This window comes from Pleurodeles waltl, chromosome 4_2 (genome assembly GCF_031143425.1).
Source record: "Pleurodeles waltl isolate 20211129_DDA chromosome 4_2, aPleWal1.hap1.20221129, whole genome shotgun sequence".
NCBI classification, from domain to species: Eukaryota; Metazoa; Chordata; class Amphibia; order Caudata; family Salamandridae; genus Pleurodeles; species Pleurodeles waltl.
The window spans coordinates 1,046,588,909-1,046,605,529 of record NC_090443.1 but is presented as its reverse complement, the minus strand read 5'-3'; the positions used below and the strand labels follow the sequence as shown (position 1 = coordinate 1,046,605,529).

The 16,621-nt window shown below is 42.0% G+C and overlaps 1 protein-coding gene across 1 annotated transcript in view; it reads left to right on the top strand.

Annotated features, from left to right (window-relative positions):
• The window catches only part of VPS37C (VPS37C subunit of ESCRT-I), an 81,467-nt gene extending 65,112 nt beyond the window's left edge, over positions 1-16,355 (top strand). The window contains exon 6 of the mRNA XM_069233034.1: positions 11,373-16,355. Within this exon, the coding sequence (XP_069089135.1) occupies positions 11,373-12,197 (825 nt within the window). The 3' untranslated portion in view covers positions 12,198-16,355. The remainder of the gene's footprint in view (positions 1-11,372) is intronic.
• Positions 16,356-16,621: the final 266 nt, after the last annotated feature.

Below are 16,621 nucleotides of genomic sequence, written 5' to 3'. Positions count from 1 at the left end.
CCCTTCCCCCAATCAGGAGAAAAAGGAGACTCGAGTTCCAAACACAGGAACAAACACCACAAACAAAAGTGGTTAAAAAGGTAACCCCGCCACCCTCTCCTCCACCTGTAACTCATATATCACCGGCACAGACTCAGTCACATTCACCGGCTCATACCACCATGAGCCAAGATGACCAAGACGCTTGGGACCTATACGACGCCCCAGTATCAGACAATAGTCCTGAGTCGTACCCTACCAAGCCCTCACCACCTGAGGACAGCACAGCGTATGCACAGGTGGTAGCTAGGGCAGCAGAGTTCCATAACGTGTTGTTACACGCAGAACTTGTCGAGGATGACTTCCTTTTCAACACCCTCTCTTCCACCCATAGCACCTACCAAAGCCTGCCTATGCTTCCAGGAATGCTAAGGCACGCAAAGCAGATCTTCAAAGAACCTGTCAAGAGTAGAGCGATAACTGCAAGGGTGGAGAAAAAATATAAAGCACCGCCCACGGACCCTACTTTTATCACCTCACAGCTGCCACCAGATTCAGTCGTGGTAGGGGCAGCTCGCAAGAGAGCCAACTCGCACACATCAGGCGAGGCACCACCTCCGGATAAGGAGAGCCGCAAGTTCGACGCAGCTGGGAAAAGGGTCGCAGTACAAGCTGCAAACCAGTGGCGCATCGCCAACTCTCAGGCGCTCCTAGCGCGATATGATAGAGCCCATTGGGACGAGATGCAGCATCTCATCGAGCATCTACCCAAGGAATTTCAAAAACGGGCAAAACAAGTGGTTGAGGGGACAAAACATCTCCAATAACCAAATACGCTCCTCTATGGACGCAGCGGACACAGCTGCAAGAACAATAAATACCGCAGTAACCATAAGAAGGCACGCATGGTTGCGCACATCTGGCTTTAAACCGGAAATACAGCAAGCGGTGCTCAATATGCCGTTCAATGAACAACAATTGTTTGGACCCGAAGTCGACACGGCAATTGAGAAATTGAAAAAGGACACTGACACAGCCAAGGCCATGGGCGCACTCTATTCCCCGCAGGGCAGAGGCACTTTCGGCACCTTCCGCAAAACAACCTTCAGAGGGGGGTTTCGGGGTCAAGCCACACAAGCCAGCACCTCACAATTGACACCGTCTACATACCAGGGACAGTACCAAAGGGGAGGCTTTCGGGGCCAGTACAGAGGAGGACAATTCCCTAGAAACTGGGGAAAATTTCAAAGTCCAAAAACCCCTCCAACCAAACAGTGACTCACAAGTCACTCAACCCCTTCACACAACACCAGTGGGGGGAAGACTAAGTCAGTTTTACAAATCTTGGGAGGAGATAACAACAGACACTTGGGTCTTAGCAATTATCCGACATGGTTATTGCATAGAATTTCTCCAACTCCCTCCAGATGTCCCACCAAAAACACAGAATATGTCAAAACAACATCTAGACCTTCTAGAACTAGAAGTTCAAGCATTACTGCAAAAGGACGCAATAGAATTGGTACCATGTACACAAAAAAACACGGGAGTTTACTCACTGTACTTTCTAATTCCAAAAAAGGACAAAACACTGAGACCAATCCTAGATCTCAGAACACTAAACACCTACATCAAATCAGACCACTTTCACATGGTCACGCTACAAGACGTGTTACCACTGCTAAAGCAACAAGACTACATGACAACCTTAGATCTAAAGGACGCGTATTTCCACATACTGATACATCCCTCGCACAGGAAATACCTAAGGTTCGTATTCAAAGGAATACATTACCAATTCAAAGTGTTGCCGTTCGGTATAACAACCGCACCAAGAGTATTTACAAAATGCATGGCAGTAGTAGCTGCACACATCAGAAGGCAGCAAATACACGTATTCCCGTACCTAGACGATTGGCTAATCAAGACCAACTCCCTAACAAAGTGTTCACACCACACGGATTATGTCATACAAACCCTCTACAAACTCGGTTTCTCCATCAACTATACAAAATCTCACATTCTGCCGTGCAAAACACAGCAATACTTAGGAGCAACAATCAACACAACAAAGGGAATAGCCACTCCAAGTCCACAAAGGGTTCAAAATTTTCACAAGGTTATACAAGCCATGTATCCAACACAAAAAATACAGGCAAAGATGGTATTAAAACTCCTAGGCATGATGTCCTCATGCATAGCCATTGTCCCAAACGCAAGACTGCACATGAGGCCCTTACAACAGTGCCTAGCATCACAATGGTCACATGCACAGGGTCACCATCTAGATCTGGTGTTGATAGACCGCCAAACATACATCTCGCTTCTATGGTGGAACAGTATAAATTTAAACAAGGGGCGGCCTTTCCAAGACCCAGTGCCACAATACGTGATAACAACAGATGCTTCCATGACAGGGTGGGGAGCACACCTCAGTCAACACACCATCCAAGGACAACGGGACGTACATCAAACAAAGCTGCATATAAATCACCTCGAATTGTTGGCAGTATTCCTAGCGTTGAAAGCATTTCAACCCATCATAACCCACAAATACATTCTTGTCAAAACAGACAACATGACAACAATGTATTATCTAAACAAACCAGGGGGAACACACTCCACACAGCTGTGCCTCCTTGCACAAAAGATATGGCAATGGGCAATTCACAACCACATTCGCCTAATAGCACAATTTATCCCAGGGATCCAAAATCAACTAGCAGACAATCTCTCTCGGGATCACCAACAGGTCCACGAATGGGAGATTCACCCCCAAATTCTAAACACTTACTTCAAGATTTGGGGAACACCTCAAATAGACCTATTTGCAACAAAAGAGAACGCAAAATGCCAAAACTTCGCATCCAGGTACCCACACAGGCAGTCTCAAGGCAATGCTCTATGGATGAACTGGTCAGGGATATTTGCGTACGCTTTTCCCCCTCTCCCTCTCCTTCCATATCTAGTAAACAAATTGAGTCAAAACAAACTCAAACTCATACTAGTAGCACCAACATGGGCAAGACAACCTTGGTACACAACACTACTAGACCTGTCAGTAGTACCCCATGTCAAGTTACCCAACAGGCCAGATATGTTAACACACCACAAACAACAGATCAGGCATCCAAACCCAGCATCGCTGAATCTAGCAATCTGGCTCCTGAGATCCTAGAATTCGGACATTTAAACCTCACCCAAGAATGTATGGAAGTCATAAAACAAGCTAGAAGACCATCCACTAGACACTGCTACGCAAGCAAATGGAAAAGATTTGTTTGCTACTGCCATAATAAGCAAGTTCAACCATTACATGCATCTCCAAAGGATGTAGTGGGATACTTACTACATTTACAGAAATCAAATCTAGCCTTCTCTTCCATAAAAATACACCTCGCAGCAATATCTGCATACCTGCAGATTACCCATTCAACTTCACTATTTAGGATACCTGTCATTAAAGCGTTTATGGAAGGCCTAAAAAGAATTATACCACCAAGAGCACCACCTATTCCTTCATGGAACCTCAACATCGTCTTAACAAGACTCATGGGCCCACCTTTTGAACCCATGCACTCTTGCGAAATGCAATTCTTAACGTGGAAGGTTGCATTTCTCATTGCCATCACATCTCTAAGAAGAGTAAGTGAAATTCAGGCGTTTACTATACAAGAACCTTTTATTCAAATACACAAAAATAAGGTAGTCCTAAGAACCAATCCTAAATTTTTACCAAAAGTTATTTCACTGTTCCACTTAAATCAAACGGTAGAACTACCAGTGTTCTTCCCGCAGCCAGACTCAGTAGCTGAAAGGGCACTACATACATTAGACATCAGAAGAGCATTAATGTACTACATTGACAGAACAAAAGAAATTAGGAAAACAAAACAACTGTTTATTGCATTTCAAAAACCTCATACAGGAAACCCAATATCAAAACAGGGTATAGCCAGATGGATAGTTAAGTGCATCCAAACCTGCTACCTCAAAGCAAAGAGAGAGCTGCCCATTACACCAAGGGCACATTCAACCAGAAAGAAAGGCGGTACCATGGCCTTCCTAGGAAACATTCCAATGAACGAGATATGTAAGGCAGCCACATGGTCTACGCCTCACACATTTACTAAGCACTACTGTGTAGATGTGCTATCCGCACAACAAGCCACAGTAGGTCAAGCCGCACTAAGAACTTTATTTCAGACTACTTCCACTCCTACAGGCTGAGCCACCGCTTTTGGGGAGATAACTGCTTACTAGTCTATGCACAACATGTGTATCTGCAGCTACACATGCCACCGAACGGAAAATGTCACTTACCCAGTGTACATCTGTTCGTGGCATTAGTCGCTGCAGATTCACATGTGCCCACCCGCCTCCCCGGGAGCCTGTAGCCGTTTGGAAGTTATCTTCAACATTTGTAAATATATTACTTAAACCTTATTTGGTACATACTTATTCATTCCATTGCATGGGCACTATTACTAACATACACAACTCCTACCTCACCCTCTGCGGGGAAAACAATCTAACATGGAGTCGACGCCCATGCGCAATGGAACAAAGGAGGAGGAGTCCCTCGGTCTCGTGACTCGAAAACACTTCTTCGAAGAAAAACAACTTGTAACACTCCGACCCAACACCAGACGGCGGACTATGCACAACATGTGAATCTGCAGCGACTAATGCCACGAACAGATGTACACTGGGTAAGTGACATTTTCCTTTCCTTTTATCTGAAACCAGCATAGCTAAGAAAAGAAATAACAAAGTACTCCGTATGAACATTACTCCACATTAAAGCACACTACATGACCATTACTCCATATAATGTCTTAATACATAAGTGTACCTCCGAAAGTATGTGGTCACGTAGTTTCGCTTCCACAACTGCATCTTTAGTTTTAAAGTAAACATGTGCAATCTTAACATCTTTAAAAAAAATTGCTGCACTTCAATCCGAAATACTGCTAATGTGGATGCCAGCCCAAAGGGCATGCAACATAATCTATACCCTTCATCTGGCTTGGTAAATAACATCAGAGGCTTACACTCTTCATTTGAAGCAATTTGTTGATACAATGATAAGTTGAAAATACATACCCATCATCTCATTGATGGTCTCGCTACATTAATTTTGTAAGGTGTCTCAGATCTGCGCATCTTATCGCTCCATCCTTCCATGCTAGAGGACTTGCAGCCACCCACTCTGAGGTGTCTAAGCTTTTATACCTTAAATAGCCAATACACAACTTTTCAAGTTCTTGCTTCAGCTTCTCTCTTAATACTAGCGGCACAAGCCTTATTTTATGTATCCTAGGAACCTCTCCCTTATGCTATGTAATGTTCTGCTTTGAAGTCTTACTCAGTGGTATTTCTTCAGTAATCCCAACTTCTTAGTGAACATTTTGGTACCTCCTTTTATCTCAGTCATAAACCCCTTGATGCTGTACACACAGTAAGTGCTTGGGATGGTTGCCATTAACCATGCCATTGTTGAGGCTGTCCCAATAAACAACTGCCATCTTTTGCCACCAACCCCTTTGGTAAGAGTGCTGCTTCCCTTAAACTGACTTTCCTTTCCTTTTCAAAATTCATTGGAACCTCAGTTTTCTTCGTTTCATTTGCTTGATATCAGATTCTTTAATACATATGCAAGATCTCTTCCCAAATCGTGTACCTCGCACCAGAGTCAGACACTTTACTATCTAACTTTGTCACACAAAGGAGCATCCTTTACTTTTCCAACCCCAACATATCTTGAAATTAGACACCTTCTTTATGGCTGTAATATCATTCTCACCTTCACCCTTTTCAGTGGTATTCAGACAAAACGTCAAGTTCAAAATATCGAAAGTCAAAAATATGGTAACAAACAGTTTCAAAAATACTATGACTTAAAAATATTCACAATAATGTTTTCCTCTGGTGATGTAATTTTTGAGAATATTGTTGTTTTTAATATTGTTTTCAGGAACATAGTTGAAAAAAATATATATATATATATTTTTTAAATATATGTTCTAGTTAATATTTATATGTGTTACTATTTGTATAATTCTACATTTTGTTTTTAAATATAGTTTGTAATTTTAAGTGGTTTCGATTTTTTAGTAATTTATAGTGTTGCAGGTTGTCAAGTTTGTAGGGAGGTAGGGTGGAAAGTTAAACAATACTTGTTAATTATTTTATGTAATAGATTAGTAATTATGTAATTTGTTTTATACTGATTGTAGTTATACATTAGTTGTAAGCTACTGTGTATGTAGGGTATAGGGTGGGAAGTTAATTTGGTAATTACCATTTATTGTTAATTTAATTTATTAATTATGAAAATTGTTTAATATTGAATTATTTTAGTTATTTTTTTTAGGTGCAGGCTACTGGCTTGTAAGGTGAAAAGGTGGGACGTTTAAGTAATTTACACTTTACTAATTATTTAATTATGTAAATTGTTTAATAAGGATTTATATTAGTTATAATTTAGGTGCAGACTGCTAGGTTTGTAGGGTGTAGTGTGGAAAGTTACATTAAAATTAAATGTAATTTAATGTTTTTATATTATGTCATTTAATTACTAGCTGTAAATTAATTAGGTGACAATTGTGTAATTGTACTACTGTTTACTTTTCTACGTATTTATACATTTTTTTTAATGGTTTACTTTTTTGGATGATTTGGATTAGAAGAATATAAATATTTTATAATTGACACATAATTTAGTAACTAGTCATGATTTTATTTTTTTTAATGTATAATTTCTTCAACTTTTAATTTTATGGTATATTTCAGAAAGTTTGTGCTGATATTTGAATTTTTTTTATGTATCGAAATTAAATGTATTACTAATTATTTTATATTCTTTTTGGTAGTTATGAAAGTTGAGTTTATTGTATGTAATTAGATTTTTCATTTTTTATTTAAAAAAAAATATTTTAATGTTTATATTAAGAGTTTAATATTTTTTCTACATTAATAGGGTAATTCATATATGTAATGCATTTGAAGTGAAGTACTTTGCCTACTGTTGCCTAGACTGGAGTAGGAATAGTAAATCTAACCCCTCCGAAATAGAACCCTATCCGTTCAGTTGCAGTGTTTGGAGTGTGAATTATGCATTTAACCTGTTCAATGCTTTCCCTACTGTTGTGTAAACTGGAGTGGAAATAGTGTACCTAATATTCCCGACTTTTCCTAATATTGGTTAAATATATTTGATAGTATTTATTTTTTAAATGTAATATTTGGTTTTATTATTGTTTTGTTTAGAATATTTTGGGTACATGTGCTTTTGGAGGGGTTTCATTTTTTTATATTATTCAGTAGCTAAATGAATATATTTTGTAATTGGATTGTTTATATTTTTTAATTTTGTATATATAATGTCTGTTTTGTGTGTGTCAATATATATGCTTTCCATAGTAGTACATTTAAAATCTTAAACAATATAAATACAATGTAAAATATATATTTTTAGGCTTGTGGTACTATACATAGTAATATTGAAGATTTACTATTTTAAACTGTGTATATTTTTAAAATCAATATTTTTGTATAATATTTACATCAGTGATATTTTTTTCCGATATTATGTTCTTACTATTAGTATAACACGATATTCTGGTAAACACATTTTTGACAATATTTTTGTCAAGTATTGTTTTTTTACCATTATGTTTTTAGTGGTCCCTTTTCAACAGTATTCATACCCGACTTGGACCTATTTCCTCTCTTAAATCATACACTATTTATGTTCCTATCCTCCACTCACCCTTACACACAATGTTTCCATGTGTTTCTACTGATTACAAGTCTCTTCCTCCAGATTCTTTAATGCTGCCCTCTTTCTGGTATCCTGAGGCAGATAGTAAGCTGCCTCTCTTTACTGCATGCACAGAGAGTGCTTTAGTATAGCTATTTTTTGTTGTTCTGAAAAAAATATCCCCCCCAATTCTCTACGGAAGCTTTGTTAAACCACCATCTACCTATGCCTCTTCAAAACCGGCTGTCCTTATTATTAGAACATGTGGATGTCCTTGTTCCCTCCATGTTGATGATGAATCATTGGAGAACTAGCAATGATCGGAGCACTACAAGAGACAGCCTTTTTGTGGATTTTGGAATGTACAAGTACAGTTCCAGCACCACATACAAAATCCGCAGTTGTAGAATGCAGCCACTCCGGTTTGCATTGTTGGGAATGCATGTAGTGGGCATGCGCATCAGTTTTCCAGTATTCACACACTGCTCTATGGAGTTGATTGGTAAACTGGTAATGAGCCTCTATCCTTCGTGCTGCTACTGTGCTGTAGCTCGTATATACTTGCACTGAGGGTTTCTTTACATCCCAGATGCAAACCTCTGCTGTCCCTTGCCCCCCACAACCTATGTTTAAGGTTGTTTTATAGCTCAGTCTCTTCAAGATGTGCTGACTGGCTCCTTTAAAGTATATGCACAGTCGATCCTAGTGGCCTCTATTTGAATCCTGACATCTCTTCTTGACCTTACATGGAAGCACACGCCCTTTCTAGTTCAGCAGCAGTATCTTCCTGGTACCTGCGGCTGCCATGCCAGCCTCCTCCTCAGTGAACAGCTACTGGTGCTTCACTCTCCCTTCTCCCTTTGGACACACTCTAGCCATTATTCAGACCTCGTATACCGTGCACAGGCTTATCCCAGCCGCTGTTATCACGAGATAGCTGGCTAGAGCACATGAGCGGGTGCCCCTGCTGAATCAATGCCAACTCCAGCAGAACCAGAAACTTGCCCCAGCACTCAAAATTAAACAAGAATGTTGCAAGAGTCACCTTCCATCCCAACCCATCAGCACTTCACCATGGGAATCTAGGTCACTTGCATTCGTCTCTGCTCCATCACAATGTTTCTCTGAGTCCGCATGGCTACTCTTACAAGTTGCAGTGATACCTTATACTGCTTCTTAGTCTTCTTGTGCATGTGAACCACTCATCACCAGTGAAAAGAAGCAACTTGATTCAAATGATGTACTATAGAATGAAAACTGAACCTAGTTGTTTTTTTTTTTTTTTTTACATGCAACAACTTAGTTCTCTTGTTGATTTTCTCCTACCCCCCCCTGCTATGGGTCTCCCTCCTAACTACAAAGGTCCCTGACTGAGACTCCTCTCCCCCCAGAACTTGGTTCTGAGGGTGTCCTACATTCACATCGCAACTAACCAAAATTTATTTGAATATTGGTAAGCGGCTTCCATGTGGTGCAGGAAGAACTAAGGATGCTGGATCTTGTGAAATATAATATTTTACAATTCTGCATCTAGGGCAGAATACAATTAAAATGGTGGTTGCCCCAGGTTCAATTAAGTTTTTAGTGTGCTACCATTAACCGACCACATACACAATTGCAAATAATGGACCTCCTTCTCAAAAATTAAATCTGATGAGAAAAATGATCACGACTAGTAGTGTCCAAACTCTATTCTACCACATCCTCAGGTGGCTTACATTTACATAACATAAAATGGAAACATACCATTCAGTGCATGTACTATCACAAATGGCATATCTCAGTTCAAACTTGGCGACTCCATATTGTGTGTGCCTGTAAAACTATTTACAGGAAAAGGTTAGAGAACCGCAAGTGTTATGTATGTATCATATGTCAGCAATTGGAAGGGGCAGTATAATCAATCAGGATTTATAAAGCATGGCAAATCACCAGAGGGTCTCAAGGCGCTTGAGTTTCTAGCTGCTTTTATGGTGCTCCTAACAGCCAGTTCTTAAGTCCTTTTCTGAATTCCTGTAGCGGTGCGGCTCTCCCGAGGTGCAGGGGAAGGTCGTTCCAAGCTTTGGATACCAGGTGAGAGAAAAAGCATCCTCTGCTTCTGGATCACTGGATCCAGGGGTGGTGGTGGTGGTGTCTACGAGTAAGAGGGAGGTGGATCGCAAGTGTCTGGTCGATCATACTAGGTTCCCTAAAACCTGGTACTCCTTCCATCAAGCACATAGGCAGAACTGTTTACAGTAGCTACAAGACCCCATACAGAACAAGGGCGAGCAACTCATTGAAGGGTGAACATTTTGCTAGGAGTTATTGACCTGCAAGTGAATTTCACCTTTCCTGAAATCAACATTGATAGTTTCTACAGCTTAAACATCCTCTTCTACAGAAACTCAAAAACAACCATTTAACCTACCAGAATATTTCCCACCGCATAGCTGATGTAGTGAGGAAGCTACAAAAGAATAGTTTTGTAGATATTCAAGACTTTCATTGGTGAATGGTACGGCAGACCCAGGGGATAATTTTGTCTGAATAATGGCAGAGTCACATTCGGATAAATTACTCTGAAGAGGGATGGTCTTAACTCTTGACAGAGGGCAGTTTGGGGGTGGGGGGGAAGCTGATTGAAATTTAGTTATTTTGTGATACGGTAGACATTCTCTGGTCCTTCACTACTCCGGAATACCTATCGGAAATCACTTCAGTGCAATCTGAAAAACATGAGACATCAAATCCTACTTGATGCACAAGAGATTGTAGTCAAAGATGGATAGACCCTGCTATAGGGCTAGCAGGACCCTTCCTACCTGGAAGAGGAAGTCAAATCTACCCCCAACCTATGAGGACTGGCCGGAAGCCGTGATGACTCTAGCAATACACGAGCAGTTGATTTACAAACTAAATAATCAATGACCGCTATTTCATGATATTTGGGGATCCTTTCTCTGAGAATGTGTTTGTTGTAATGCCTACAGCAGTGCTATAGGAGGGCTGTGCTCAGAATTGTGATAGCCATGATGGAGGCCAATCAGCTACACCTGGAACATACAAATATTGGCTAAGGCTCGGATTCTAAGAAATAACATGGAACTATTGACTAGCTTGTGGATAACTTGAAAATGTAGTTATTGACATCAGATGTTTGGGGTTTATCGTTATCAATCTTCACTGACACAATTCCATGATTTTAGAGAAGTCGTGTTAAAACTGGAAGTTACACAGGAAGAAATTATGCTGATGAAAAAGTACTATAAAACTGTACCCTTTTTTTGTATGAAACTTAATAAAAATGTTAACTAAAGAAATGCAGGTTCTGACTTTAAGTTTTAGTAAGTACTCTATCTTTTCATATATTGAATTAGCAATTTTGATGGCATATTGTAGAATCTGAGTAATTACTTCGATGTTTAATTTTGTTGAGTCTAACCAGTCCTTTTCCAAGCATATCTTTCGGATTAACTGTACTCTGTTGTAGTAGTGCAGGGCTTGTCAGAGTTCACGCACTCTTAAATCTATCACAGTTTAAAAATCAGATGTTTCGACTAAATGTGCTATATGGTGGCAGTTCTATGCTTTCTTGAGTTGTGGCTAGCGCATTCACCATACCTTATTGTGATGTTTCTTGTTGTAGGAAATGGCAGAGAAGTTTCTAGAAGGCCTTATCTCGCTAGAGTCATTCCTGGAGGATTTTTCTTCTAAGAGGCGACTGTCCCACCAGCGGCGAGTCCGAGTCGAAAAGCTTCAAGAGCTGTTGAAGATGCAAGAGACGGCACCCCAACCCAGTATGCAGCAGTCGGAAAGCCAGACCCAGCCTTTTATTCATCCTGCCCCAGTGCCACCGTTGGTGGACCCACCAATGATTCTGGGGCCACCTGCCAGCCGTTCATCTCCCCCCTGCGTTTTACCGTACTCCCCAAGCCCCCCTCTTCCGGATCAATCAATGCTTATAGGACCAGTTGCCCATGGGAACTTGGTTCCAGCTGCGTTTCCAGGATTTATGGGGCCACAAAGTTCACAGTCAAGCCCTCAAAGAACATTTCCTCAGGGGACGACTCCAGGCCACCCTCGACCAGGGGGTTCCAGTTTCTCTTATCCTCACCCTGGGACTTCGAATCATAGTGTAGGCCACCCAGCACCCAGCTACTCTCCACCTGTGGGCCCCAGTTATTCATATCCTCGGATAGGAGGCCCGGGTTACCCTCTGCCAGGAGGCCCGGGTTACCCTTTGCCAGGAGGCCCGGGCTACCCTCCCCAGCGTCCTCCTAGTGGTCAACCTCCCTATCCAACGTACTCCCCAGCTAGCCAGTCTCAGTGTCCATATCCAACTCAGATACAGAGATACCCCGGGCCCCCTCAACCTCCCTATCCCCAGTATCCAAGCCCTTCTCCGGGATACCCGCTGCAGCCTTCCCTGCCCGGCAGCACTGGGTGGCCCAGGTATCCCACAGGACAGTAAATGTGCCGTGAATACTTACACAGGTCGAGAAAGGCAAACGAGCGTGCCACGGAGGCTGTGGCGGCGTAACTGAGGTGCATTTTTAATTACTTTGACTCCCGTCTCAACAATGCGCGTAGCAAGGAGTCTCAGCGAAGAATAGGCCAAGCACTGTTCAGGTGTCTTAAATCAGTATTATTCTTGCATCTAACATTCCCCATTCTCTGAATGTGGGAATAGCACCACTTCAAGGAGTGTATTTTACATGCAGTGGCCTTGTTACCACACATTGTAGATGAGGCAAGGTTTTAGCAGCAGAGTACAGAAGTTCTAAGGTAAACTTGAAGTCTGTTTTATTCAACACAGATCTTTCCCATACCAAGCCCTGAATCAGGAGTGAGATTCGTTCCCAGCCTTGCATATATGCAATGTACCTGATATTGCTTGGAGATACTAACCCTCGGTTGTTAACCAACTCCTAATGATAGAGACTGTTAGCTTAATTTTTACACCTTTTGTATATGCAGATGCACACAACTCCAGATATTACATAGGATCTCAGGATCCAACCGCATGTGATGGAATTGGTGCACAGTCCGCCTTGGGCATGATAGCTCTCTGTGAGCCAGCTTGCAAAAAGTAGGCTTTTGATATGGATAAAGTCACATGGTCACACAGAATTCCAGCGAAGACATTGTAAGTGTGGCCATAGTCCTTACAGAATGCTTTATTCTGTGATCTGGGATCTTTGACTCTATTACCGAGTTTTGGCTAAGATTAGAGAGTGGCAGGCTTGACACTTCGTCAGTTGTCGTGTCCTTCAGCACTTCTTTGTGGCCAGGGTCCCCGGCTCCGACATGTCTTCTAGGGCTAATTTCTTCACTTTCCCCTAGAACTGAGCCTGTATGTCTCAAAGCCTGAGACCGGAGCCAATTGCCCCACATCCTAGAACAGATATCTCATCTCTGTCTTCGACAGCTGACTTGGGTTAGACTCCTGGGCCTTTGCCTTCTAATGTAGTGTGTCTCAGAGCTGTGATAATAGCATGGGGGTGCACTTTTTCTTCCAAGCTTGCATGTTTCTTACAAATGGCATTGAAGGCCTAGAGTTTTTAAGTCATTGTTATGCTCTTATCTTGTGTTTTTTTTTTTTTTTTTTTTGGTTGTTGCCAAGAGCCGATTCCACAAGTACCTTGAAGCTAGAATCAGGGTCCAGGATTCCTATCTTCCAGGCCTTATCTCCTATTTCTGTCAGAGAACAAGGACTGGAGCCCTGGGGTCCTATCTTCCAGTCCTGGTGTACCGTTCATTAAGCCTGACCGATTTATGATTGGATGGAGATGGGGCACAGAAGGCAGGTGGCCTGTGTGGGAGACTTGAGCTGACATGCTTTCTCTCAGAGCTGGGGGCAGTGGCCTGGGGGCCTGACTGAGGTCTGTTTTGCATCTCTCTCTCTGTGAGTGGAGATCAAACCTGGGGGATATAGAGGCCATATGCTCTTTATGGAAGTCCCTAATTCACACCTCCCTTACAGAATTGCATCAAGTCGCCAGATCTTTTCTTTCTCTGTCAAACCTGTGGGTAGGTGCTATGTGGCCTTATGCCAGGCCTGAGTTCTTCCCCCCCACCGAGCTGAAGAAAGGAGCCAGGTGGCATATCTGGGAGTTGTGAGATGCAATCTCTCGCACAAAGCTGTGGACAGGGTCCAGTTGGCCTCTGTGGGAGGCCTGGTCTCTCTTCTTACTCACAGTGCTAGGGCCATAGGTTATGTCTCCTGCCTGTAAGGTGTGAACTACCTTCTCTCCCACAGCTGGGATGAGAGCCCCAGACTCCTGACTGTATTTGGCGCAGCTGGCATTGGGGCCACAGTTCCAGAGTAGTGCTGCAAGGCCATAGCACTGGAAGATTGTGATGTGCGTATATGTATATATATATATATGTGTGTGTGTGTGTATATATATATATATGTATATATATATATATATATATAAGATAACATGAGGTGTCCTGCCTTCATGACACAGAACTGACTATAAGATATCAAGGTTAAGTAGGCTCGTCTCCTTCACTGCTGTGGAGACCTGTTAATTCAGGTGACCTTGACAAGTGTCACATATGGGAATGCTGCCCCATGATCCGGAGAGGGTTTCAGGCAAAAATGCATAGTGCTGTTTATGTGCCTTAATATCTGCAAACAGATTATATCACAACAGAGGTACCCATGTTTTTACTTTTTTATTTTATTTGCCTAAATCAGTTTTATTGCCTGTTTTTAGGAGTTATTTATTTCATTTCTGTATGTTTTGGAGGCCTGACTAGATTCAAGGGGCCGGGCAACTCCAATATCTCTTTTCTCAGGTCTTAATTTAGAGCCCAGAGTTCTCAGTCCTACGCCTGAGCTCTTAACTTGTTCCACATTGGCATTAGTGCCACAGGGTCCAGGCTGTTTGTGTTATTGCTTCTCAGAGTTGGGAGTCACTCTTTGTCTCTCTGTGGGACTAACCTCCCCTCCCCTCTCCCCTCAAAAAGAATCGGGTTTTAAGGGATACCCTGCTCAAAATGGTCTTGGGAACCTCCAATTTCTGGGTTTAGACCAGGGAGTAGCGATAACTTGCCTCATGTCATTGTAAGGATTAGCTGGTATTACTGTTGCACCCTAGGGCACTGGCCATGAGGCCTCCTCTATCCGAGATCTGACATTTTAAACTTAACCATTGACAATGCTGCTTGCTACCACAGCTCTCACCTCTGAGAACTGGGGTGAAAGATGACACCCCTACAGCTAACAGTGAAGAGTGCAACCCTTTCTGACCGAGGATCAAAGACCCCACCTCTCAACACTGAGACTACAGACCTCTTCTTCCATAGACATGAGACGAGAGATCTAACCACCTTTGTCAGAGCAGGGATTAGAGCTTTATTTTATTGTAGAGCTGAGGTCACACCGTCCTCTTTTAGAGCTAGGATCTGGGATGGTGTCTCTTGTGTTACTGTTGGAGATCGTGCCTTACTTGGAGCCTAGATTAGAGGTTTCACGTCTGGTAGCTGCGACTAGAAATTGCCAATCGCTGCCAGCTAGAGCCGTTGCCTTTCCAGAGCCTTGCTTCTACAACTCACATCTCTCGGAGAGTTGAGATTAGACAGCTTCCGCTCCTTGGAGCTGGCACTATACATCGTCCTCCATTTAGGCCTGGCATTAGATATCTTTAGTGTATGAATGAGGGATTGGACTTCCATAGCAGACAGAACAGACAGTGTTTTCAGAGCTAAGATTTTCTTGCTTTATGAAGTTCTGGGATTATCAGTCCTACCTTTGCTGAATTTAGGTTTAGAGATCTCCGCTCTTAGAGAATCTTAGAAATTTGCCACTCTGAAAGTTTTAACTAGAGATCGCGTCTCTGTGGAGATGGGATCTAGATATTACTTGTCTGAGACATGGGTTTGGAAATTGTGCCTCGGTGTTGCTGTCAGTGATTTGAGTGAGCGAATGAGTACTTATAAAGCACACTAACAAGCAGAGTATTTAGAGCTATTATTTGAGGTCCTGCCTCACTGAGGGATGGGATTGACAGTCACTTTGTTGCATGAGTGAAAGTTTGTTTTATACCTAGAACTTAGGTAAGAAAATCCACATCTCTAGGAGGCTGAGCAGAGATGTCCACTCTGAGGGCCTGTACCAAGATACCTCGCAACAGGACAGCAGCTATACATTGAGACTGCAATGCAGAACTCTCCTCTCTGAGAGCAGGATTGAAGATTTTTCTTTTCAGTGAACCTTCAGTTGAGATTTTTCCTGTTTTAGAGTGTAGATTAGCATTCTTGCTTCTCTGAAACCTTAGATTAGATATCACCTACCAAAATACTCTCAGCCTTTAGAGATTGGTCCGCACATTGCTCTCTAATCTGACATTGCCCAAGAAAACACTTCAGGACTTAGTGTCAGGCCATGTGAACCACACACAGGAGTAGGTGAGTTGATAAAGTAAAATAAACCATGCTGCGTGAAAGTGAAGGATAAATTGGAGTGTGGAATACACAACTTCATTTGCACTGTGGATTCCAAATTTTGAACGAATGTAATTCTTTGCTGTGTTTATTGACCCCTTTTTTCATAAGAGGAGTCATTAGAATGTGTGAGCTCACGCACCTGATGCCTTCTATTAAACCTCTGATGACTCGCGCTGGTGTTTGCTTCCTTTTTTGTGTGTGAGGAGTGCTGAAATTCACAAGTTTCTCAACTTAGTTTCACAGGGCTTACAAATCATTGTGCAGTTTGATAGCTCTCTGTGAAGATTACTAAATATATGAGGGAGCCAATCATTTTCGCTTCCCATTTCATCATAAACCCCTTCGCATGCCCTTATGTGATCTTTGTGATTTTGTTCTCTTGTTTTTTTGATTCATGCCAACACATTCAGGTCTCTGGAGGTATAGATCCATGATTAG